The sequence below is a fragment of the Somniosus microcephalus genome, unplaced genomic scaffold (assembly GCF_052327205.1).
Source record: "Somniosus microcephalus isolate GS21.2 unplaced genomic scaffold, FLI_Smic_1.0 unresolved_chr1, whole genome shotgun sequence".
Lineage (NCBI taxonomy): Eukaryota > Metazoa > Chordata > Chondrichthyes > Squaliformes > Somniosidae > Somniosus > Somniosus microcephalus.
The window spans coordinates 7274493-7298846 of record NW_028225179.1 but is presented as its reverse complement, the minus strand read 5'-3'; the positions used below and the strand labels follow the sequence as shown (position 1 = coordinate 7298846).

The 24354-nt window shown below is 49.7% G+C and overlaps 1 protein-coding gene across 1 annotated transcript in view; it reads right to left on the bottom strand.

Annotated features, from left to right (window-relative positions):
• LOC147093372 (uncharacterized) overlaps window positions 1-22847 on the bottom strand; it is a 74171-nt gene extending 51324 nt beyond the window's left edge. Inside the window, exon 1 of the mRNA XM_085974197.1 lies at window positions 22726-22847. Coding sequence (XP_085830323.1) covers window positions 22726-22847 — 122 coding nt within the window. The remainder of the gene's footprint in view (window positions 1-22725) is intronic.
• Between the last annotated feature and the right edge of the window lie 1507 nt (window positions 22848-24354).

The following is a 24354-nucleotide window of genomic DNA, read 5'->3' as shown; positions in this document are numbered from 1 at the left end:
TCACTGACCAGCGTTCAGTTGCTTTCATGTTTAACAACAAGCAGAGGGGCAAAATCAAAAATGACAAGATCTTGAGGTGGAGAATCGAACTTTCCACCTACAATTACGAGATCTTGTACCGGCCCGGGATGCTCAATGAACCCCCGGATGCGCTATCGCGTGGCACCTGCACCAGCGCGCAGATCGATAGACTGCGGGCCCTCCACAATGACCTCTGCCACCCGGGGGTCACCAGGTTCTTCCACTTCATCAAGGCCCGCAACCTGCCTTACTTTATTGAGGAGGTCAGGTCCATGACCAGGAACTGCCAAGTCTGCGCTGAGTGCAAACCGCACTTTTATAGACCAGACAGGGCCCACCTGATAAAAGCCACTCGCCCCTTCGAGCGCCTGAGCGTTGATTTTAAAGGGCCTCTCCCCTCCTCCGACCGCAATGTGTACTTCCTCAATATTATTGATGAGTACTCCCGTTTCCCGTTCGCCATCCCCTGCCCGGACGTGACCAGTGCCACGGTCATTAAATGTCTGAACGACCTCTTCACCCTGTTCGGTTTCCCCAGCTATATCCATAGCGACCGGGGCTCATCGTTTATGAGCGACGAACTCCGTCAGTACCTGCTAACTAGGGGTATTGCCACAAGCAGGACCACCAGTTACAACCCCCGGGGGAACGGACAGGTGGAAAGAGAAAATGCGACAGTTTGAAAGGCCGCCCTGCTAGCCTTAAAGTCTAGGGGCCTTCCAACCTCCCGCTGGCAGGATGTGCTCCCCGATGCGCTCCACTCTATTCGGTCACTGCTCTGCACTGCCACTAACGCCACCCCTCATGAGAAAATGTTTGTCTTCCCAAGGAAGTCCGTATCGGGGACATCGCTACCGCCATGGCTGACGTCCTCAGGGCCGGTCCGACTGAGAAGACACGTGAGGACCCATAAAATGGACCCCCTGGTCGAGAGGGTCGACCTCCTCCACGCCAACCCCCAGTATGCTTACATTGCATACCCGGACGGGCGGGAGGACACAGTCTCCATAAGAGACCTTGCACCCTCGGGGGCCGCAGTAACCCACTACTCACTACCACCCCCCCCACGACCAGATATCCAGCCCCAGCAGACGGCAGGCCTGGGCCCCGCGACCCGCTCGACATCTACGAGGAAGACACGCCTGTGCCACAGCCTACGCAGGACTCAACGCCGGAAGCTCCACTACCCCTGCCGTCGCCACGCCGATCACAGCGGCAGACAAGACCTCCGGAGAGACTCCAATACACTAACTTTTAATACACTTCACCCCGCCGGACTCAATTTTAAACAAGGGGTGAATGTGGTAAACCACTGTTTGTATTCCACTGTGTACATGCCTGGACATGCCTCGTCTGACTCCTCCCACAAGTCCTAGTATAAAGGTGACTGCTCCCCAGCCCTTTGTATTTCTGGACCGGTCGACCACTCGAGGCAGAGCTTCATTCTTTTGTTAATAAAAGCCTTTAGTTACTCTCTTAACTCTCAGTCTTTTATGAGTAATTGATAGCGCATCACACCCAAACTCCTCTTTCACCCCTACTCTCCAACCCCCCTCACCCCAACTCCTCTTTCACCCCTACTCTCCAACCCCCCTCACCCCAACTACTCTTTCACCCCTACTCTCCAACCCCCTCACCCCAACTCCTCTTTCACCCCTACTCTCCAACCCCCTCACCCCAACTCCTCTTTCACCCCTACTCTCCAACCCCCTCACCCCAACTCCTCTTTCACCGCTACTCTCCAACCCCCCTCACCCCAACTCCTCTTTCACCCCTACTCTCCAACCCCTCACGCCAACTCCTCTTTCACCCCTACTCTCCAGCCCCCTCACCCCAACTCCTCTTTCACCCCTACTCTCCAACCCCCGTCACCCTGTGGTAAACCACTGTTTGTATTCCACTGTGTACATGCCTGGACATGCCTCGGCTGACTCCTCCCACAAGTCCTAGTATAAAGGTGACTGCTCCCCAGCGCTTTGTATTTCTGGACCGGTCGACCACTCGAGGCAGACCTTCATTCTTTTGTTAATAAAAGCCTTTAGTTACTCTCTTAACTCTCAGTCTTTTATGAGTAATTGATAGTGCATCAATTTTATTAACAAAATTTTTATAATGGAGAAGATCCTCACACCAGCATGCCTGGACTTAGATCATCAGGAGGCGGACTCATCCACCAAGTTTACTCACTGGCTTAAGTGTTTCGAAAAATTCCTGACCGCCTCCGCAGCAATCAAATCGGACGAGGACAAACTGGATGTCCTGACGTCCAAAGTGAACCACCGAGTGTACTCGGTCATCCAAGACGCGACCTCGTACGTGGACGCTATGAAGCTCCTCAAGGACCAGTACACATGCCCAGTGAACGAAGTGTACGCCAGGCACCTTCTGGGGAGTCGTAAACAACAACCTGGGGAATCGACCGTGGAATACCTTCAGGCACTGTCTATGCTTGGCTGGGCCTGTGGTTGTAAGGATGTAAAGGCCGCCGTGTACACAGAGGAACTTATCCGGGACGCTTTTGTAGCGGGCCACAGATCCAATTACACCCGACAGTGACTGTTGGAGCAGAGTGACCTCGACCTCAATAAGGCCTCTGAACTCGCACTTTCATTAGATGCAGCCTACCGGGGCATGGATGCCTACTCCTCTGCACCGTGGACGCCGCGGGGAATGACAGCCTGGGACACGGTAGGACTGCCTCATAGCACCGTGCCACCCCAGCCACACCCCAGCAACGGCCCAACTACCGCAGCAGTGTCCCAAGGCCAGACAGCAGTGCCCCAAGGCCAGAAATGCTACTTCTGTGGCCAGGCAAAACACCCCAGAGCACGCTGCCCGGCGAAAAACGCGATCTGCTCGGGCTGCGGGATGAAGGGACACTACGCTAGCGTCTGCAGGGCCAAAGCCACCCCGAACCCCAGCAGCGCCGCGTGTGGGCCATGCGGGCCGCCTTCTTGGGCCCCCCCGGCCATGTGCGAACCACCGGTACAGCAGCCATTTTGGACGCCTCCAGCCACATGGGGATCATGGACACCGCCATCTTGGACAACAGCCGGAACGCAGCAGGCCCCCAACACCGCCTCATCTGATACCCGCAGCGACACACCGACCCCTACGCTGGCATCCGTTACACTGGACCAAGCGAGACCGCACCAGCTGGCCAGTTCCACAATGGACATTAAGGTAAATGGTCACGATACAATCTGCCTTTTTGACTCTGGGAGCATGGAGAGCTTCATCCACCCTGACATGGTGCGGCGTTGCTCTCTCCCAGTCCTGCCTGCGCACCAGCGGATTTCTATGGCCTCCGAGTCCCAGTCGGCGGACATCGGCGGCTACTGCGTAGTGACACTCGTAGTAGACGGGACTGTGTACGATCATATAAACTTCTGGTCCTGCCCGACCTCTGCGCTGCCATCCTGCTGGGGTTAGATTTTCAGTGCCACCTTAAAAGTGTTACGATGGCGTACGGTGGACCCCTACCCCCACTCACAGTCCGCAGCCAGCAGCTTCCAAATTGCCCGCCGCGCACCAGGTGCAACCTCTCCACACTCAGAGTCACCCCCCCCCCCCCACTGTTTGCTAACCTCACCCCCGACTGTAAGCCCATCGCCACAAAGAGCAGGCGATACAGTGCCGGGGACAGGGTTTTCATTAAAACCGAAGTGGAGCGGCTCCTGAAGGAAGGGATTATTGAGGGCAGCACCAGCCCCTGGCGAGCCCAGGTTGTGGTCGTTAAGACCGGCGAGAAGCAGCGCCTGGTCATCGACTACAGCCAGACAATAAATCGCTACACCCTGCTGGATGCCTACCCACTCCCCCGCATAGCTGATATGGTCAACCAGATCGCGCAGTACCGTGTCTTCTCGACTATTGACCTGAAATCAGCGTACCACCAGCTCCCTATCCGCCCTGAGGACCGCCAGTATACTGCCTTTGAGGCAAACGGCCGCCTCTATCACTTCCTTAGGGTTCCCTTTGGTGTCACCAACGGGTCTCCGTCTTCCAAAGGGAGATGGACCGGATGGTAGATCAAAATGCGTTGCAGGCCACTTTCCCATATCTGGACAATGTGACCATCTGCGGCCGTGACTTGCAGGACCATGACGCAAACCTCAAAAAATTCCTCCGCACCGCCCAACTCCTGAACCTGAGATATAACAAGGAGAAGTGCATATTCCGCACAAACCGCCTCGCCATCCTTGGCTGTGTTGTGGAACACAGAGTCATCGGCCCCGACCCCGACCGGATGCGTCCCCTTATGGAACTCCCACTGCCCCACTGCCTCAAGGCCCTGAAGAGGTGCCTAGGGTTTTTCTCCTATTACGCCCAGTGGGTCCCCTACTATGCGGACAAGGCCCGTCCGCTGATCAAGTCCACCTCTTTTCCCTTGACGGCAGAGGCCCGCTTAGCCTTCCACCGTATCAAGGAGGACATTGCCAAAGCCACCATGCACGCAGTGGACGAATCCATCCCCTTCCAGGTGGAAAGCGACGCGTCCGACTTTGCCCTGGCCGCTACCCTCAATCAGGCGGGGAGACCCGTGGCCTTCTTTTCACGAACCCTCCAAGGCCCGGAGACCAGACACTCCGCTGTTGAGAAGGAGGCCCAGGCGATTGTGGAGGCTGTGCGTCATTGGAGGCACTACCTGGCCGGAAAACGATTTACCCTGCTCACTGACCAGCGTTCAGTTGCTTTCATGTTTAACAACAAGCAGAGGGGCAAAATCAAAAATGACAAGATCTTGAGGTGGAGAATCGAACTTTCCACCTACAATTACGAGATCTTGTACCGGCCCGGGAAGCTCAATGAACCCCCGGATGCGCTATCGCGTGGCACCTGCGCCAGCGCGCAGATCGATAGACTGCGGGCCCTCCACAATGACCTCTGCCACCCGGGGGTCACCAGGTTCTTCCACTTCATCAAGGCCCGCAACCTGCCTTACTTTATTGAGGAGGTCAGGTCCATGACCAGGAACTGCCAAGTCTGCGCTGAGTGCAAACTGCACTTTTATAGACCAGACAGGGCCCACCTGATAAAAGCCACTCGCCCCTTCGAGCGCCTGAGCGTTGATTTTAAAGGGCCTCTCCCCTCCTCCGACCGCAATGTGTACTTCCTCAATATTATTGATGAGTACTCCCGTTTCCCGTTCGCCATCGCCTGCCCGGACGTGACCAGTGCCACGGTCATTAAATGTCTGAACGACCTCTTCACCCTGTTCGGTTTCCCCAGCTATATCCATAGCGACCGGGGCTCATCGTTTATGAGCGACGAACTCCGTCAGTACCTGCTAACTAGGGGTATTGCCACAAGCAGGACCACCAGTTACAACCCCCGGGGGAACGGACAGGTGGAAAGGGAAAATGCGACAGTTTGGAAGGCTGCCCTGCTAGCCTTAAAGTCTAGGGGCCTTCCAACCTCCCGCTGGCAGGATGTGCTCCCCAATGCGCTCCACTCTATTCGGTCACTGCTCTGCACTGCCACTAACGCCACCCCTCATGAGAAAATGTTTGTCTTCCCAAGGAAGTCCGCATCGGGGACATCGCTACCGCCATGGCTGACGTCCTCAGGGCTGGTCCGACTGAGAAGACACGTGAGGACCCATAAAACGGACCCCCTGGTCGAGAGGGTCGACCTCCTCCACGCCAACCCCCAGTATGCTTACATTGCATACCCGGACGGGCGGGAGGACACAGTCTCCATAAGAGACCTTGCACCCTCGGGGGCCGCAGTAACCCACTACTCACTACCACCCCCCCCACGACCCGATATCCAGCCCCAGCAGACGGCAGGCCTGGGCCCACGACCCGCTCGACATCTACGAGGAAGACACGCCTGTGCCACAGCCTACGCAGGACTCAACGCCGGAAGCTCCACTACCCCTGCCGTCGCCACGCCGATCACAGCGGCAGACAAGACCTCCGGAGAGACTCCAATACAATAACTTTTAATACACTTCACCCCGCCGGACTCAATTTTAAACAAGGGGTGAATGTGGTAAACCACTGTTTGTATTCCACTGTGTACATGCCTGGACATGCCTCGGCTGACTCCTCCCACAAGTCCTAGTATAAAGGTGACTGCTCCCCAGCCCTTTGTATTTCTGGACCGGTCGACCACTCGAGGCAGAGCTTCATTCTTTTGTTAATAAAAGCCTTTAGTTACTCTCTTAACTCTCAGTCTTTTATGAGTAATTGATAGCGCATCACACCCCAACTCCTCTTTCACCCCTACTCTCCAACCCCTCACGCCAACTCCTCTTTCACCCCTACTCTCCAACCCCCCTCACCCCAACTACTCTTTCACCCCTACTCTCCAACCCCCCTCACCCCAACTCCTCTTTCACCCCTACTCTCCAACCCCCTCACCCCAACTCCTATTTCACCCCTACTCTCCAACCCCCCTCACCCCAACTCCTCTTTCACCCCTACTCTCCAACCCCCTCACCCCAACTCCTCTTTAACCCCTACTCTCCAACCCCCTCATCCCAACTCCTCTTTCACCCCTACTCTCCAACCCCCCTCACCCCAACTCCTCTTTCACCCCTACCCTCCAACCCCCTCACCCCAACTCCTTTCACCCCTACTCGCCAACCCCCCTCACCCCAACTACTCTTTCACCCCTACTCTCCAACCCCCCTCACCCCAACTCCTCTTTCACCCCTACTCTCCAACCCCCTCACCCCAACTCCTCTTTCACCCCTATTCTCCAACCCCTCTCACCCCAACTCTCCAACCCCCCTCACCCCAACTCTTCTTTCACCCCTACTCTCCAATCCCCCTCACCCCAGCTCCTCTTTCACCCCTGCTCTCCAACCCCTCTCACCCCAACTCCTCTTTCACCCCTGCACTCCAACCCCCTCACCCCAACTCCTCTTTCACCCCTACTCTCCAACCCCCTCACCCCAACTCCTCTTTCACCCCTACTCTCCAACCCCCCTCACCCCAACTCCTCTTTCACCCCTACTCTCCAACCCCCCTCACCCCAACTCCTCTTTCACCCCTACTCTCCAACCCCTCACCCCAACTCCTCTTTCACCCCTACTCTCCAACCTCCCTCACCCCAACTCCTCTTTCACCCCTACTCTCCAACTCCCCTCACCCCAACCCCCCTCACCCCAACTCCTCTTTCACCCCTACTCTCCAACCCCCCTCACCCCAACTGCTCTTTCACCCCTACTCTCCAACCCCCCTCACCCCAATCCTCTTTCACCTCTACTCTCCAACTCCCCTCACCCCAACTCCTCTTTCGCCCTGTTGTGTTGGTACCTTTCTACCTAGACACAATTTAGGACTCAGAACTCAGAGATTCAAACATGAAGTGCTTTATTGCAAGGAAAGCAAGTTCTGGAAAGTTCCGAACAAAGAGAGCTGAAACTTAACAGAGAACACCCAACCATTTATCTCCTGTGACAGCGCCACCACAGGTGGGAGGAGAACACACAATAGAACACACAATACATAACATTTCCTCCCCTCTTAAATGGATGGTTCACATTATTCCTCAACAGGTAAGTTACTTTCAATGCACTCAACGAACCTAGGGTAGAGGTAGACTGCCTCAAACCCTGACTTTACCCTGGGATTTATTCTGCCCCAGTCTTGTGGGTAAGTCACTAAGCCTACAGATCCAAGCGTCTTGGAGGCCGCCGCTCTCTGACAGGATACCGGCGGTCATCGCTGGCTTCCACAGCAGTAGGCATTGACACAGGCCTGGATGGAGAAGGTGCCTGTGTCAGTTGAAAGTCAGGAGTTTGCACAGGTGGAACAGTCTCTTTGACTTCCTGTGTTGGAGAAGAGCACTGTGGCAAAGGATGCTGGTTTGCGGTATCATCCGGAAACAGTTCAGGCCAACCAGCCGTTGGAGCCTCAGTGGCTGTCTCTGCTCCTAGCAACAGTTGATCTGTGTGTCTTCTCCAGACGACGTCCTCAGCAGTCTCAACCGTGTAAGACACAGGGCCCATCTGCGCGATCATTGTAGCAGGAACCCATTTCGGTCCAGTGTTGTAGTTTCGAGCTAGGACGTGCTCTCCCAGATGAAACTGTCTCTCCTTGGCTCTTTTCTCTCTCTTTTCAACTTGAGCTTTGTGGTGTATGTAACCTGTTCCACCTTAAGAGAACTTAAGCCTGTTCCACCTTAAGAGATGTACTACTTTCTCTGGCTGCTGTATATATAATACCGGTGGTGACCACCGGTATATAAGTACTGTGTAGTGATATTGTATTTAGTATAGTCCTGACCTCCAACTAGTAAAGACCCGTTGAACTTTATTCTTGTAGTCTGTGTCAGTAATTAATCTTAATACAACTGGAACACACAGACTTAACAGTGGCGACGAGTCCGATTCTTACCCTGCGGCAGTTTATATCCACGGCGGCTTCGTCCACAGAACGGGCGTCGAAGAGAGGCATCCACCCTCATCACCCTGCTGGAAGACATGTCGCGCGGCAGGCATCGAGAACCCGGAGTGCAGAAGACATCCTGAACTCGAAGCCTCCATCAGCGGCAGTCAGCTATCTTCTTTCTACCTCGGTGGTGGGTAAGCCGGTCAGCGACATGAGCAGAAAGTCAGCCGCGTTGGCTGTACAGACAGGGGGAGGAAGATGGAGGAATAAGGGCGGTGAGATCGATCGCAACCGGAGATAAGGGCCGGGCCACATTCGGGCCGAAAGGCGCAGTGCGGGGACATCGATCGCGGCTGGTGATAAGGGCCGGGCCACTTTCGGGCCAAAAAGGCGCAGCGTCTGGGGCGACTGAAGGCGCGAGAGCCGTGGTGAAGGCGAACGCAGCCGGTGCTAATAACCGGGCAGCAAGAAGGGCTGCGAAGCGCGACATCGGGGAAGCGCGAATGCCCGAGGGAGCCGCGGTGAAGCGGAGACAGCGTCGGGGGAGTTACTAACCGCTGGGAAAGGGGAGCAGCAGCGGCACGCCAAACGCCATTGCAGCCAGTGGGTGAAGACCGCCAAGCGCGGGAAAACCACCATTTTGTAGGCAGAGGACGAAGACAAGAGCGGGAAGCCGCCATCTTGGGATAAAATAAATTGCAACAATGCCTAAACATGGGAAAATTGATACCTTTGATAGCAACATCGAGGATTGGGCCATGTATGTAGAACGCATACAAAATTATTGTAAAGCAAATAAAATCCCAGATGCAGAGAAAGCACTAACTTTATTGAACTTAATGGGTGCAAAGACATACGGGCAATTGAAACACCTTTTATCACCAGATGAACCAGCGGATAAGATGTTCGAGGAGATTGTTACTGTCCTGAAAAATCATCTAAACCCCACGCCGCTGATGCTAGCGGAACGATTTAAATTATACAGCAGAAGGCAGCTGCAGGATGAAAGCAATGTTGAATATTTAATGGAATTGCGTAAGCTAGCAAAGTACTGTCAGTTTGGAACGGGACTGACAGAAGCGCTAAGAGATAAATTTGTGAGTGGATTATTAAAAGAAGATACACAAAAGCGACTGCTCGAGGAGAATGAGCTGACGCTTGAGAAAGCGGTCACTATGGCAGCAGCACACGAAGCCGCAGCGAGAGGCACGGCAGTAATGCAGCTACAGTCACCGGAACTCAGTACAAATAAATTGGGTTTGAGTACTGTAAAATGTTATCGTTGTGGAAAGACAACACATGATCAGAACCAGTGTTGGTTTAAAAACCAAGAATGCAGAACATGTGGCAGGCTTGGCCACATAGCTAAAGTATGCCGGTCAGGAAAGAAGACCAGCAACAAAAAGTCACAGCAAGGAAAATACGCAAAGGTACACAAGGTGACAAAGAACAGTTTGACCGAACAGAAGTCAGATTCAGACGCTAGCAGTAATGAACTGGATAGCTTAAGAGTACACAACATTGGTAAGGATGCAGATCTCCAGACAATTTGGGTCACTCTTCAGATAGCAGGAGTCCAAGTAAAGATGGAATTGGACACTGGATCGGCATTGACGGTCATGAATAAGAAAGATTACAAAAGGTTATTCCAACATATTCCCCTACGGGATACGGAGATTATATTGAAAACATACACGGGGCAAAGAGTGTACCCCATCGGAAAGATAGAGGTAAAAGTGGTCCACAAGGGCGAAGAAAGCCAAGTAATGGACTTATATGTGCTACCTGAAGGAGGTCCACCACTACTGGGACAGGAGTGGATTAGGAAAATGAATATGGACTGGCACTCCTTAAAAGCACTAACGGTAGATTCCGGGGAAACAGATGTCAAACCTAAACGATTGTCCAAAATATTGGATGATGCTAAAGAGGTGTTCCAGCAAGGACTGGGAACACTGAAAGGAATTACGGCAAACATCAAGATTGATGAACATGCACAACCAAAATTTTTCAAAGCCAGACCGGTACCCTATGCAATACGACCTACTGTAGAAGTGGAACTGGAAGCGCTAGAATGTTCAGGTGTACTGTCTAAGGTAGATTGGAGTGAGTGGGCTACGCCCATTGTTCCCGTTATGAAACGTCCTTTGAGCAACAAGCCAGGAGAACCAGGGAAGGTTCGCATCTGTGGAGATTTCAAGATCACCGTTAATCCGGTGCTTCACACGGTGCAGTATCCGCTTCCGCGGATTGAGGATATTTTTGCTTCGTTGTCTGGCGGGAAACACTTCACCAAGATAGACCTGGCGCAGGCGTACTTGCAGATGGAGGTTGAAGAAGAGTCACGCCAGTACCTCACGATCAACACGCATAGAGGTTTGTACCGGTATAATAGGCTAGCTTTTGGAGTGGCATTGGCTCCGGCAATTTGGCAGAGGGCCATGGAGCAGTTATTACAGGGAATTCCAGGCACACAATGTTACCTGGACGATATTCTGATTACAGGTGATGGTGATGAAGAACACCTCGCAAACTTGGAACTGGTGCTCAACAGACTGAAAGAGTATGGACTTAGAGTTAATCGGCTGAAATGTGAGTTCTTTCAGAAGCGGATCTCGTACTGTGGTCATGTCATTGACCGGGAGGGGCTTCATAAGTCTCCTGACAAGATAGAGGCAGTTGTAAAGGCTCCCGCTTCGGATAATGTCTCTCAGTTGAGGTCGTTTCTGGGATTGATTAACTATTACCATAAGTTTCTACCGAATCTATCCACGGTACTGCACCCGCTGAATGCTCTTTTACAGAAGGGGGTACCATGGGAATGGAGCGAAAACTGTAAGAAGGCATTTCACAAAAGCAAAGAATTGATCACCTCAGAGGAAGTGTTGGCTCACTTCAACCCGACACTGCCTATTCGGTTGGCTTGTGATGCTTCTCCATATGGTATTGGGGCAGTACTCTCACACAAGTTGCCAAATGGCATGGAAAGGCCAGTCGCGTTTGCATCCAGATCATTGACCTCCGCTGAGCGCAACTATGCGCAGATCGATAGGGAGGCTCTCAGCCTTGTATGGGGAGTGAAGAAGTTTAATCATTACCTGCAGGGCCAAAAATTCACACTTCTGACAGACCATCAGCCGTTGGTATCCATTTTTAACCCTAAGATGGGTGTTTCGGTGATGACAGCACAGCGACTCCAGAGATGGTCCCTTTTCCTAGGGGCACATCAATATCAAATAGAATTCAAAGGTACAAAGCAGCATGGCAATGCTGATGGGCTGTCGCGCCTGCCACTACCTGAAGCAGAAGAGATGATGAAAGTTGACCCTGTTGAGTTATTTCATTCGACCATCATCGAGTGTTTACCAGTAACCAAATCAAGTATTGAAAGAGAAACCAGGAACGACCCGACACTGTCCCGACTTTACGAGGTGACAGTGAAAGGATGGCCAACACATGGTGATCCTCTGTTACCGGCATTCTCGGCAAGGCGAGACCAGCTGCCCATCTGCCATGGTACTTTGATGTACGGGACAAGAGTGATTATTCCTCCCAAGTTACGGGAAAGAGTTCTAAAGGAACTGCATGAAGGTCATCTGGGGGGAGTTAAGATGAAAAGTCTTGCTGGGGCTTATGTATGGTGGCCGGGCATTGACCAACAGATAGAGGAGTTGACAAAAAGCTGCGCTGGGTGCCAAAAAGTGCAAAATGCACCTCCGATCGCACCGCTACACCCATGGGAATGGCCTTCAGCCCCATGGCAACGCGTACATATTGACTTTGCTGGTCCATTCATGGACTCCATGTTCCTAATTGCGGTGGACGCACATTCCAAATGGCCAGAAGTGATCAAGATGAATACCACTACTTCAGAAAAGACAATTGCGGTGTTAAGAACAATATTCGCAAGGAACGGATTGCCAGAACAGATATGTTCGGACAATGGACCACAGTTCGTGTCGGAAGAATTCCAAAAATTCTTAAAGAAGAATGGGGTGAAACATTATACCTCTGCCCCATATCATCCGGCGACAAACGGGTTGGCCGAGAGATTTGTCCAAACATTCAAAAAGGCAATAAAGGCCATGAACGATGATCAGATTCCGTTACAACACAAGGTGGACAATTTCCTAATGGCATATTGAAACGCCGCTCATGCAGTGACTAACCAAAGTCCTGCCATGATGTTTATAACAGGAGGTTGCGGTCCAGGTTGGACTTGTTAAAACCAAATGTGCGGAGGGAAGTGGAAAACAAACAGTTCCGGCATACTAATAACAAGTCCACTCGAAGTTTCGACATAGGACAACCAGTGTTGGCAAGGGGCTATGGAAATGAAAAATGGCAGTCCGGAACAATTCGGGCCAGACAAGGACCTCTGATGTACACAGTAGATATTGGTAACAATGTGATAAGGTGTCATGCGGATCAACTGGTAGAATCAAGAGCAAGGGTCGAACCCATGGTTGCGACAGAGACAACTGTGGAAGACGTTAATGAACCTGAAGCATCTACCTCGGCAGGGAATGTACTTGATGATGATGACACCCAATACATTGGAAACCAAATAGAGGAGGCACCTCAACAACAAGAATCAGAGACCACTGAAAGGCGTTATCCAAACCGAACCAGAAGGCCTCCTGAGAGACTGAACCTTTGAACTGTTTATACCTGAAGTTATATATGTATATATGTTATTATGTTATGTTAAATGGGGATATGACTGTTAAGCTAAAAAGGGAGGATTGTGGTATATGTAACCTGTTCCACCTTAAGAGAACTTAAGCCTGTTCCACCTTAAGAGATGTACTACTTTCTCTGGCTGCTGTATACGTAATACCGGTGGTGACCACCGGTATATAAGTACTGTGTAGTGATATTGTATTTAGTATAGTCCTGACCTCCAACTAGTAAAGACCTGTTGAACTTTATTCTTGTAGTCTGTGTCAGTAATTAATCTTAATACAACTGGAACACACAGACTTAACAAGCTTGTTGTTGACAATGGACAACCTGTTCTGCCCTTGGAGGTTTGAGTAAGTCAAAACTTGTCCGCAACTGCCTCTGCATCATGAGCGAAGCGGGGGAAGTTTTGGTTGTGGCATGCGGCTCGTTCCTGTAGGACAACAGGAAGCTGTTCAGACGTTGGTGGATTGAGCCCTGACCTTGCGATGCCTTCAAGGCATGCTTCAAAGTTTGCACAAACCTTTCTGCCTGGCCGTTAGTAGAGGGATGATAGGGCGCAGACCTGATGTGTTGGACACCATTCACATGCAGGAAGGTTGCAAACTCCTGTGATACAAATTGTGGACCGTTGTCACTTACGAGTTGTTCTGGTGAGCCATAACGGCTGAACATCTCACCAAGTTTCTCAATTGTTTTCTCTGCCGTGGTAGACCTCATCACAGCGACCTCTGGCCACTTGCTATGCGTGTCCACAACCACCATAAACATCTTCCCTTCGAAAGGACCGGCGAAGTCCACATGTACTCGCTGCCACACTTTTGCAGGCCAATCCCAGGGGTGTAGGGTTGCCAGCTGTGGAACATTCCAGACCCTTTGACATGGGGAACATGTTTTGGCTTTCTCCTCAATATTCCCATCGAGACCTGGCCACCAGAAGTAGCTTCTTGCCATTTCCTTCATCCGAACCATCCCACTGTGGCCTGTATGAAGTTGTTGCAGTATAGGTTCCCTCAGAGGTGGCGGAATGATGACACGGCATCCCCAGACAACCTGCCTGGACGGAGAGCTCATTTCTTTTTGAAACATAAGGTTTCAAACTAGGAGAATCTCCTATCGCTCTCCCTCGAATGACATCGTCCATTACCTCAGACAGGACTGGATCGTTGCGGGTGTACCTTCACACCTGAACTGCAGTGACAGGTGCTCCCTCCACTTGTTTAAAGTAGAAGATGTCTATCTGACGAGGCTCTGGGGGAGTAACAGGCAAGGGTAGCCTCGAGAGACCGTCTGCGTTGCCATGCAAGTCTGATTTGCGATATTTGATGTCGTGTGTGTGTCCTGACAACAGTAAAGCCCACCTTTGCATCCTGCTTGCAGCGAGAGATGGAATTCCAGTGTGGGGCCCGAAGATTGAAGTCAATGAACGGTGGTCCGTCACGAGTGTGAACCTTCTCCCAAACAGGTACTGATGAAATTTTCGAATTCCAAAAACGATTCCCAAGGCCTCGCGCTCGATCTGCGCATAGTTACTCTCGGCCTTGTTCAAGGTGCGTGATGCGAAGGCGATATGTTTCTCTTCGCCCGAAGGCATAATGTGGGATATGACTGCTCCCACACCATATGGTGATGCATCACATGCTAGCTGCACGGGTAGCTTTGGGTCGAAGTGTGTCAGGACCTCCGAATTCAGCAATGCTTTCTTTGCTTGGGCGAAAGCTTTGTTTCACAGTTCAGTCCATTTCCATGTTTTGCCTTGACATAGCAACTGATGTAACGGCTTCAGCAATGTTGCTAAGTCTGGAATAAACTTCCCATAGTAGTTAAGTAGTCCCAGAAATGAACGTAACTGGCTCACATTCTGGGGTGCTGGGGCCTCCACGATCGCCTTGACCTTTGGCGGCGCCTTATGCAGGCCAGTAGCGTCAATCACATGCCCCAGGTACTCAACTGAAGACTGAAAGAATTCACATTTGTCTTTACGAACTCTGAGTCCGTACTCTTTCAGTCGTTGTAGTGTCACATCCAAGTTCAGAAGATGATCCTCCTCATTTGTCCCAGTGACAAGGATGTCGTCCTGGTAGCACTGGACTCCTGGCAGTCCACTCAAAATCTGACCCATTACCCTTTGGAATAGAGCAGGGGCCGACGTAATTCCAAATGGAAGGCGGCAGTACCTGTATCGCCCCTTGTGTGTCACAATTGTCAGCAGCTCCTTTGATTTGTCATCGACGTGCATTTGTAGGTAAGCCTGGCATAAGTCTATTTTGCTGAACTTTTGCCCTCCGGCCAGGCCCGTAAAAAGATCATCAATGAGGGGAAGAGGGTACTGTTCCACAGACAGCACCGGGTTAATAGTCACTTTAAAATCCCCGCAGATTCGAACAGATCCATCCTTTTTCAGGACAGGAACAATGGGTGTGGCCCATTTGCTCATGCTCACAGGCTCCAGGACTCCATTCTCGACTAAGGCCTCCAAGTTAGCCTCAACTTTTGGCCTAATTGCATAGGGTACAGGTCGGGCTTTGTGAAACTTCGGCTTGCTGTCAGGTTTAATGTCCAGTCTCACGCTGATCTTTTTCATGCTCCCAGGTTCCCCATTGAAGAGTTCTGCATGTTTGTTTAACACTGCAGTCAGACCTGACTCCCCTTTTGACATCATGCGGACTGCAGGCCAGTCCAGCGTGATTTTCTCTAGCCACGCACGCCCCAGTAGCAATGGGTAATTTCCCTTAACCACATATAGTGGCAGTTTTGCAGTCTGTCCGTTCAATTTAACTGTCATCTCAATGACGCCTCTCATGGCCACAGGTTCGCCGGTATACGTCTTTAGCACAATGTTTGTTGGCTGAAGGGTAAGATGCTTTAGCATTTTGTTGTAGACAGTGTCTTAAACAAGGGACACAGCCATGCCTGTGTCCACCTCCATCCGCACTGATTGTCCCTCCACCAGTGGTGACATCCAGTAGCCATTTGAACCACCTGCAACCGTCAGTATGAGGTGTCGCTCCCCTCTGTTTTGCTTGTTCCATCATACTGCACTGAATGAACACTCTTTTTACTCTCTTGTCCAAATACAGACATTTTGCTTCCATGCTTCCCAGCTCGCTCTGTTCTTTTTTTTACCTCTACAGGCGCGTTCAATGTGACCCTTTTTGCCACAATTTCGGCATTCCAGCTCCGTACACCAGCAGTCATTAGCGTGATGGCCCGTTTTCCCACAACGGTAACATGTGCCGTTCCGCGCACCTTTAGGCTCAGACGACACCTTGTGAACTCTCCCTGTTGAACTCAGCTGGTGAGCCTCCTTTTCCGCCATCTCCATGGAGACACTAACTTCAATGGCCTTTTCAAGAGTAAGGTTGTCCTCAGTAAGAAGGCGCTTCTGTGTGGCTGCATTTTGCAGACCACACACCAGCCTGTCTCTAATGGTGTCATTCAGCACTTCCTTGAACTGGCAGTGTTCCGACAACCTTTTTAAAGCAGCAATAAACATCATCACTGATTCCCCCTCCTCTTGATTCCGTTTGTGAAATTTAAATCTCTCAGCAATAACCAGAGGTTTTGGTGAAAAATATGCTCCAAGAATTTCCACTGGTTGCTTATATGTTTTAGTTCCTGGCTTATCTGGTTGCACGAGGCTGCGAAGTAAATTGAAAGTCTTCGGCCCGATTACACTCAAAAAGGTAGGCACGACCTTTTCATTTGCCACCGCATTCGCCAAAACAAAATAGTCAAAACATTCCATATATGTGCTCCATTGCTCCACATTTTCATCAAAATCACCAATGTTTCCTAATATAGTAGCCATCTCACGTTTCAAATTAAATTTTCTGTTTACTCACTGCACCCGTGACATACGCAGATTCATCCGCTCCTCATTGCCACTTGTTGTGTCGGTACCTTTCTACCTAGACACAATTTAGGACTCAGAACTCAGAGATTCAAACATGAAGTGCTTTATTGGAAGGAAAGGAAGTTCTGGAAAGTTCCGAACAAAGAGAGCTAAAACTTAACAGAGAACACCCAACCATTTATCTCCTGTGACAGCGCCACCACAGGTGGGAGGAGAACACACAATAGAACACACAATACATAACACGCCCCTGCTCTCCATCCCCTCTCTCGTCTTCCATTGACTTCAATGGAATGCACACTGACATTTGATATCAGCCAGAATTTGAAAGATATTTACAAATGATTCTAGACGCTCTTTGAGTTGGGATCATTCTTTATTCTGTCTACTCGAGGAGTGTGATAACAGACTTTCTCCAGTGAATATAGAGCTGGAGTATTGGGTCATGATGTGTTTACTTGTTCATCTTGTTGACTCTATATATTGAGTCCTGTGGTTTCAGACACCAGATAATCAAGCTCACAACAACAAATTGTCTTTCACTGACTTTATTAACAGCACTGCAAAAATACAGACGGAGTATAGTTACTGTTAAGTCTGTGTGTTATAGTGATAATTACTGCACAGACTAAGAGAGTAAATTCAACAGGTCTTTACTGGTTGGAGGTCGGGACTATATTGAATACAATATTACTACACAGTGCTTATATACCGGTGTGGTCACCACCGGTATTACGTATACAGCAGCCAGAGAAAGTAGTACATCTCTTAAGGTGGAACAGGCTTAAGTTCTCTTAAGGTGGAACAGGTTACATACACCACAATCCTCCCTTTTTAGCTTAACAGTCATATCCCCATTTAACATAACATAATAACATATATACATATATAACTTCAGGTATAACAGTTCAAAGGTTCAGTCTCTCAGGAGGCTTTCTGATGCGGCTTGGATAACGCCTCTCAGTAGTCTCTGATTCTTGTTGTTGAGGTGCCTCCTCTATTTGGTTTCCAATGTATTGGGTGTCATCATCATCAAGTACATTCCCTGCCGAGGTAGATGCTTCAGGTTCATTAACGTCTTCCACAGTTGTCTCTGTCACAACCATGGGTTCGACCCTTGCTCTCGACTCTACCAGTTGATCCGCATGACGCCTTATCACATTATGACCAATATCTACTGTGTACATCAGAGGTCCTTGTCTGGCCCGAATTGTTCCGGACTGCCATTTTTCGTTTCCATAGCCCCTTGCCAACACTGGTTGTCCTACGTCGAAAGTTCGAGTGGTCTTGTTGTTAATATGCCGAAACTGTTTGTTTTCCACTTCCCTCCGCACATTTGGTTTTAACAAGTCCAACTTGGACCGCAACCTCCTGTTATAAAACATCATGGCAGGACTTTGGTTAGTCACTGCATGATCGGCGTTTCAATACGACATCAGGAACTTGTCGACCTTGTGTTGCAGCGGAATCTGATCACCGTTCATGGCCTTAATTGCCTTTTTGAATGTCTGGACAAATCTTTCAGCCAACCCGTTTGTCGCCGGATGATATGGGGCAGAGGTATAATGTTTTACTCCATTCTTCTTTAAGAATTGTCGGAATTCTTCCGATACAAACTGTGGTCCGTTGTCCGAACAGATCTGTTCTGGCAATCCGTTCCTTGCGAATATTGTTCTTAACACCGCAATTGTCTTTTCTGAAGTAGTGGTATTCATCTTGATGACTTCTGGCCATTTGGAATGTGCGTCCACCGCGATTAGGAACATGGAGTCCATGAATGGACCAGCAAAGTCAATGTGTATGCGTTGCCATGGGGCTGAAGGCCGTTCCCATGGGTGTAGCGGTGCTATCGGAGGTGCGTTTTGCACTTTTTGGCACCCAGCGCAGCTTTTCGTTAACTCCTCTATCTGTTGGTCAATACCCAGCCACCATACATAAGCCCTAGCAAGACTTTTCATTTTAACTCCCCCCAGATGACCTTCATGCAGTTCGTTTAAAACTCTTTCCCTTAACTTGGGAGGAATAATCACTCTTGTCCCGTACATCAAGGTACCATGGCAGATGGACAGCTGGTCTCGCCTTGCCGAAAATGCCGCTAACAGAGGATCACCCCGTGTTGGCCATCCTTTCACTGTCACCTCGTAGACTCTGGACAGTGTCGGGTCATTCCTGGTTTCTCTTTCAATACTTGCATTGGTGACTGGTAAACACTCGATGATGGTCGAATGAAATAACTCAACAGGGTCAACTTTCGTCGTGTCTTCTTCTTCAGGTAGTGGCAGGCACGACAGCCCATCAGCATTGCCATGCTGTTTCGTACCTTTGAATTCTATTTGATATTGATGTGCCCCTAGGAAAAGAGGCCATCTCTGAAGACGCTGCGCTGTCATCACCGAAACACCCTTCTTAGGGTTAAAAATGGATACCAACGGTTGATTGTCTGTCAGAAGTGTGAATTTTTGGCCCTGCAGGTAATGATTAAACTTCTTCACTCCCCATACAAGGCTAAGAGCCTCCCTATTGATCTGCGCATAGTTGCGCTCAGCGGAGGTCAATGATCTGGATGCAAACGCGACTGGCCTTTCCGTGCCATTTGGCAACTTGTGTGAGAGTACTGCCCCAATACCATATGGGGAAGCATCACAAGCCAACCGAATAGGCAGTGTCGGGTTGAAGTGAGCCAACACTTACTCTGAGGTGATCAATTCTTTGCTTTTGCGAAATGCCTTCTTACAGTTTTCGCCCCATTCCCATGGTACCCCTTTCTGTAAAAGAGCGTTTAACGGGTGCAGTACCGTGGATAGATTTGGCAGAAATTTATGGTAATAGTTAATTAATCCTAGAAACGACCTCAACTGAGAGACATTCTCCGGAGCGGGAGCCTTTACAACTGCCTCAATCTTGTCAGGAGACTTATGAAGCCCCTCCCGGTCAATGACATGGCCACAGTACGAGATCCACTTCTGGAAGAACTCACATTTCTGCCGATTTACTCTAAGTCCATACTCTTTCAGTCTGTTGAGCACCAGTTCCAAGTTTGCGAGGTGTTCTTCATCACCATCACCTGTAATCAGAATATCGTCCAGGTAACATTGTGTGCCTGGAATTCCCTGTAATACCTGCTCCATGGCCCTCTGCCAAATTGCTGGAGCCGATGCCACTCCAAAAACCAGCCTATTGTACCGGTACAACCCTCGATGCGTGTTGATCGTGAGGTATTGGCGTGACTCTTCCTCAACCTCCATCTGCAAGTACGCCTGCACCAGGTCTATCTTGGTGAAGTGTTTGCCGCCAGACAATGAAGCAAAAATATCCTCAATCCGTGGAAGCGGATACTGCACCGTGTGAAGCACCGGATTAACAGTGATTTTGAAATCTCCACAGATGCGAACCTTCCCTGGATCTCCTGGCTTGTTGCTCGCAGGACGTTTCATAATGGGAACAATGGGCGTAGCCCACTCACTCCAATCTACCTTAGACAGTACACCTGAACGTTCTAGTGCTTCCAGTTCCGCTTCAACAGTAGGTCGTATTGCATAGGGTACCGGTCTGGCTTTAAAAAATTTTGGTTGTGCATGTTCATCAATCTTGATGTTTGCCGTAATTCCTCTCAGTGTTCCCAGTCCCTGCTGGAACACCTCTTTAGCATCATCCAATATTCTGGACAATCGTTTAGGTTTGACATCTGTTTCCCCGGAATCTACCGTTAGTGCCTTCAAGGAGTGCCAGTCCATATTCATTTTCCTAATCCACTCCTGTCCCAGTAGTGGTGGACCTCCTTCAGGTAGCACATATAAGTCCATTACTTGGCTTTCTTCACCCTTGTGGACCACTTCTACCTCTATTTTTCCGATGGGGTACACTCTTTGCCCCGTGTATGTTTTCAATATAATCTCCGTATCCTGTAGGGGAATATGTTGGAATAATCTTCTGTAATCTTTCTTATTCATGACCGTCAATGCCGATCCAGTGTCCAATTCCATTTTTACTTGGACTCCTGCTATCTGAAGAGTGACCCAAATTGTCTGGAGATCTGCATCCTTACCAACGTTGTGTACTCTTAAGCTATCCAGTTCATTACTGCTAGCGTCTGAATCTGACTTCTGTTCGGTCAAACTGTTCTTTGTCACCTTGTGTACCATTGCGTATTTTCCTTACGGTGACTTTTTGTTGCTGGTCTTCTTTCCTGACCAGCATACTTTAGCTATGTGGCCAAGCCTGCCACACGTTCTGCATTCTTGGTTTTTAAACCAACACTGGTTCTGATCGTGCGTTGTCTTTCCACAACAATAACATTTGACAGAACTCAAACCCAATTTGTTTGTACCAAGTTCCGGTGACCGTAGCTGCATTACTGCCGCGCCTCTCGCTGCGGCTTCGTGTGCTGCTGCCATAGTGACCGCCTTCTCAAGTGTCAGCTCATTCTCCTCGAGCAGTCGCTTTTGTGTATCCTGTTTAAATAAACCACACACAAATTTATCTCGTAGTGCCTCTGTCAGTCCCGTTCCAAACTGACAATATTTTGCTAGCTTACGTAATTCCATCAAATATTCAGCATTGCTTTCATTCTGCAGCTGCCTTCTGTCGTAAAATTTAAATCGTTCCGCTAGCATCAGCGGCGTGGGGTTTAGATGATTTTTCAGGACAGTAACAATCTCATCGAAAGTCTTATCCGCCGGTTCATCTGGTGATAACAGATGTTTCAATTGCCCGTATGTCTTCGCACCCATTAAATTTAATAATGTTAGTGCTTTATCTGCATCAGGAATTTTATTTGCCTTACAATAATTTTGTATGCGTTCTACATACATGGCCCAATCTTCGATGTCACTATCAAAGGTATTAATGTTCCCATGTTTAGGCATCGTTGCAATTTATTGTATTTTTATGTTATCCAAGATGGCGGCTTCCTGCTCTTGTCATCGTCCTCCGCCCACAAAATGGCGGTTTTCCCGCGCTTGGCGGTCTTCAACCGTCCCCCGACGCTGTCTCTGCTTCACCGCGGCTCTCGCGCCTTCAGTTTCCCCAGACGCTGCGCCGTTTAGCCCAAATGCGGCCCTTATCTCCAGTCACGATCGATCTCACCGCCCTTATTCCTCCGTCTTCCCAGCCCCGTCTGTACAGCCAACGCGGTTGACTTTCTGTCGCGTCGCTGCCCGGCTTACCCACCACCGAGGTAGAAGAAGAAAGCTGACAGTCGCTGATGGAGGCTTTGAGGTCAGGATGTCTTCTGCACCCCAGTTTCTCGATGCCTGCTGCTCGATGTGTCTTCCAGTAGGGTGATGAGGGTGGAAACCTCTCTTTGACGTCCTGTCTGTGGATGAAGCCGCCATGGAAATAACTGCCGCAGGGTAAGAATCGGACTCGTCGCCACTGTTAAGTCTGTGTGTTATAGTGATAATTACTACACAGACTAAGAGAGTAAATTCAACAGGTCTTTACTGGTTGGAGGTCGGGACTATATTGAATACAATATTACTACACAGTGCTTATATATCGGTGTGGTCACCACCGGTATTACGTATACAGCAGCCAGAGAAAGTAGTACATCTCTTAAGGTGGAACAGGCTTAAGTTCTCTTAAGGTGGAACAGGTTACATACACCACAGTTACCCGATCCGGAGAACAGGGATAATACAGTGGATTCAGAGCTCTCTTCTCCCCAGGTCTGTTCTAACAAGCTGCGACTACACTGGTGATATTTATACATAACTTGTTTACTACATTATTGACCTGGCCCTGCCCAAACCATAACCACAAGGATATCTGTCATTGTTCTGACTGTGACCACAAGGCTATGTCACTATCACACACACACACACCGTTGGTAACAGTTGGGCAGGGGAACTGAATCCTTTCCCACAGTCCCCACATTTCCAGGGTTTCTCTGTCGTGTGGGTGTGAAGTACGCTGGCCGACACTTCTCTGTTACTAACTGGCATCTCAGGACCCGCCCAGTCTGATTTAATTGCTAAATATTGTCTAACCATTTTTCGAACTTGAGTTCTGGCCTGTCACTCTGAGGGAAACTTACAAGGCCTCATTTTCTTTGTGTGACCGATCTGAGAGGCTGTTAATGGCTTCAATAAACTGGCAACAAGTTTTTTTTTTAAAGGTGGAAAGAGGTGAAAAACAGCACCAGCGACACCTCAAAACACAAGTGACAGAGAAATCCAGTTCATCAGCGCCCCTGCCACAGGACTCAATATCCAGCCCCTCCACCACTGGTGCACTGTGTCTGCAGTATGTACGGTCTACAAGATGACCAAGGTCAGGCCGTGTGGAGTCAAGGGCCAGGCAGCAGAATGGAAGAAAAGATGGCAACAAAACAGAAATCAGAGGGTGGAAATTAAAGGGAGTTTCTCGGACTGGCAGAAAGTGAGAAGTGCTGTCCCAGAGGGATCTGTGCTGGGACCACTGGTGTTCACCATTATATGGACTCAGAAACTGGAGGCATGTCAAAATTTGCAGATGACACCAAGTTGGTCCTTGTGGAGACCAAGTTCCGCCTTCACACTGAGAACAACCTCCATCGTATTGTGTGGCACTACCATGGTGCCCTGTGGAATAGACTAATAGTAGACCGAGCAGCTCAAAACTGGGCAGCCATGAGGTGCTGTGGGCCATCGCAGCTGCAGAATTGTATTCCAACACAATCCGCAAGCTCATGGCCCGGCATATTCTCACTCCTCCATTACCATCAAGCAAGCTGACCAACCTAGGTTCAATGAGGAGTGGAAACCAGCATGCTGGGAGCAGCACCAGGCCTATCTAAAAAGGACGTGCCAAACTGGTGAAGCTACAACACAAGACTACATGCCTGATAAACAGCGGAGGCAGCATGCTGTAGACAGAGCTAAGTCATCCCACAACCAACGGATCAGATCAAAGCTCTGCAGTTCTGCCATATCTAGTCGTGAATGGTGGTGGACAATGAAGCAACTAACAGAAGGAGGAGGCTCCATGAACATCCCCATCCTCAATGATGGGGAGCCCAGCACCTAAGTACAAAAGAAAGGCTGAAGCATTCGCAACTATCTTCAGTCCAGAAATGTTGAGTGCATGGTCCTTCTCTACCGCCTCTGGTGTCAACAGCCACAACAACCTGCATTTATACAGCTCCTTTAACACAGCAAAACGTTCCCAGGCTCGTCACAAGAGTATCAAACACAAGGTCTCTCTGTTCCTGTATCCCCTTTAACATTGTACTATTCCATTCATATTGCCTCTCCTCACTCTTCCTACCACAATATATCACTTCACACTTCTCTGCATTAAATTCCATCTGCCCATTTCACCGGTCTGTCTATTTCCACCTGAAGTCTGTTACTACCCTCCTCATTGTTTACTACATTTCCGAGATTCCTCTCATCTGCAAACGATGAAATTATGCCCTGGTCCAGCCCAATAATTTATATCAAAAATAGCTGTGGTCCTAATGACCCCTGG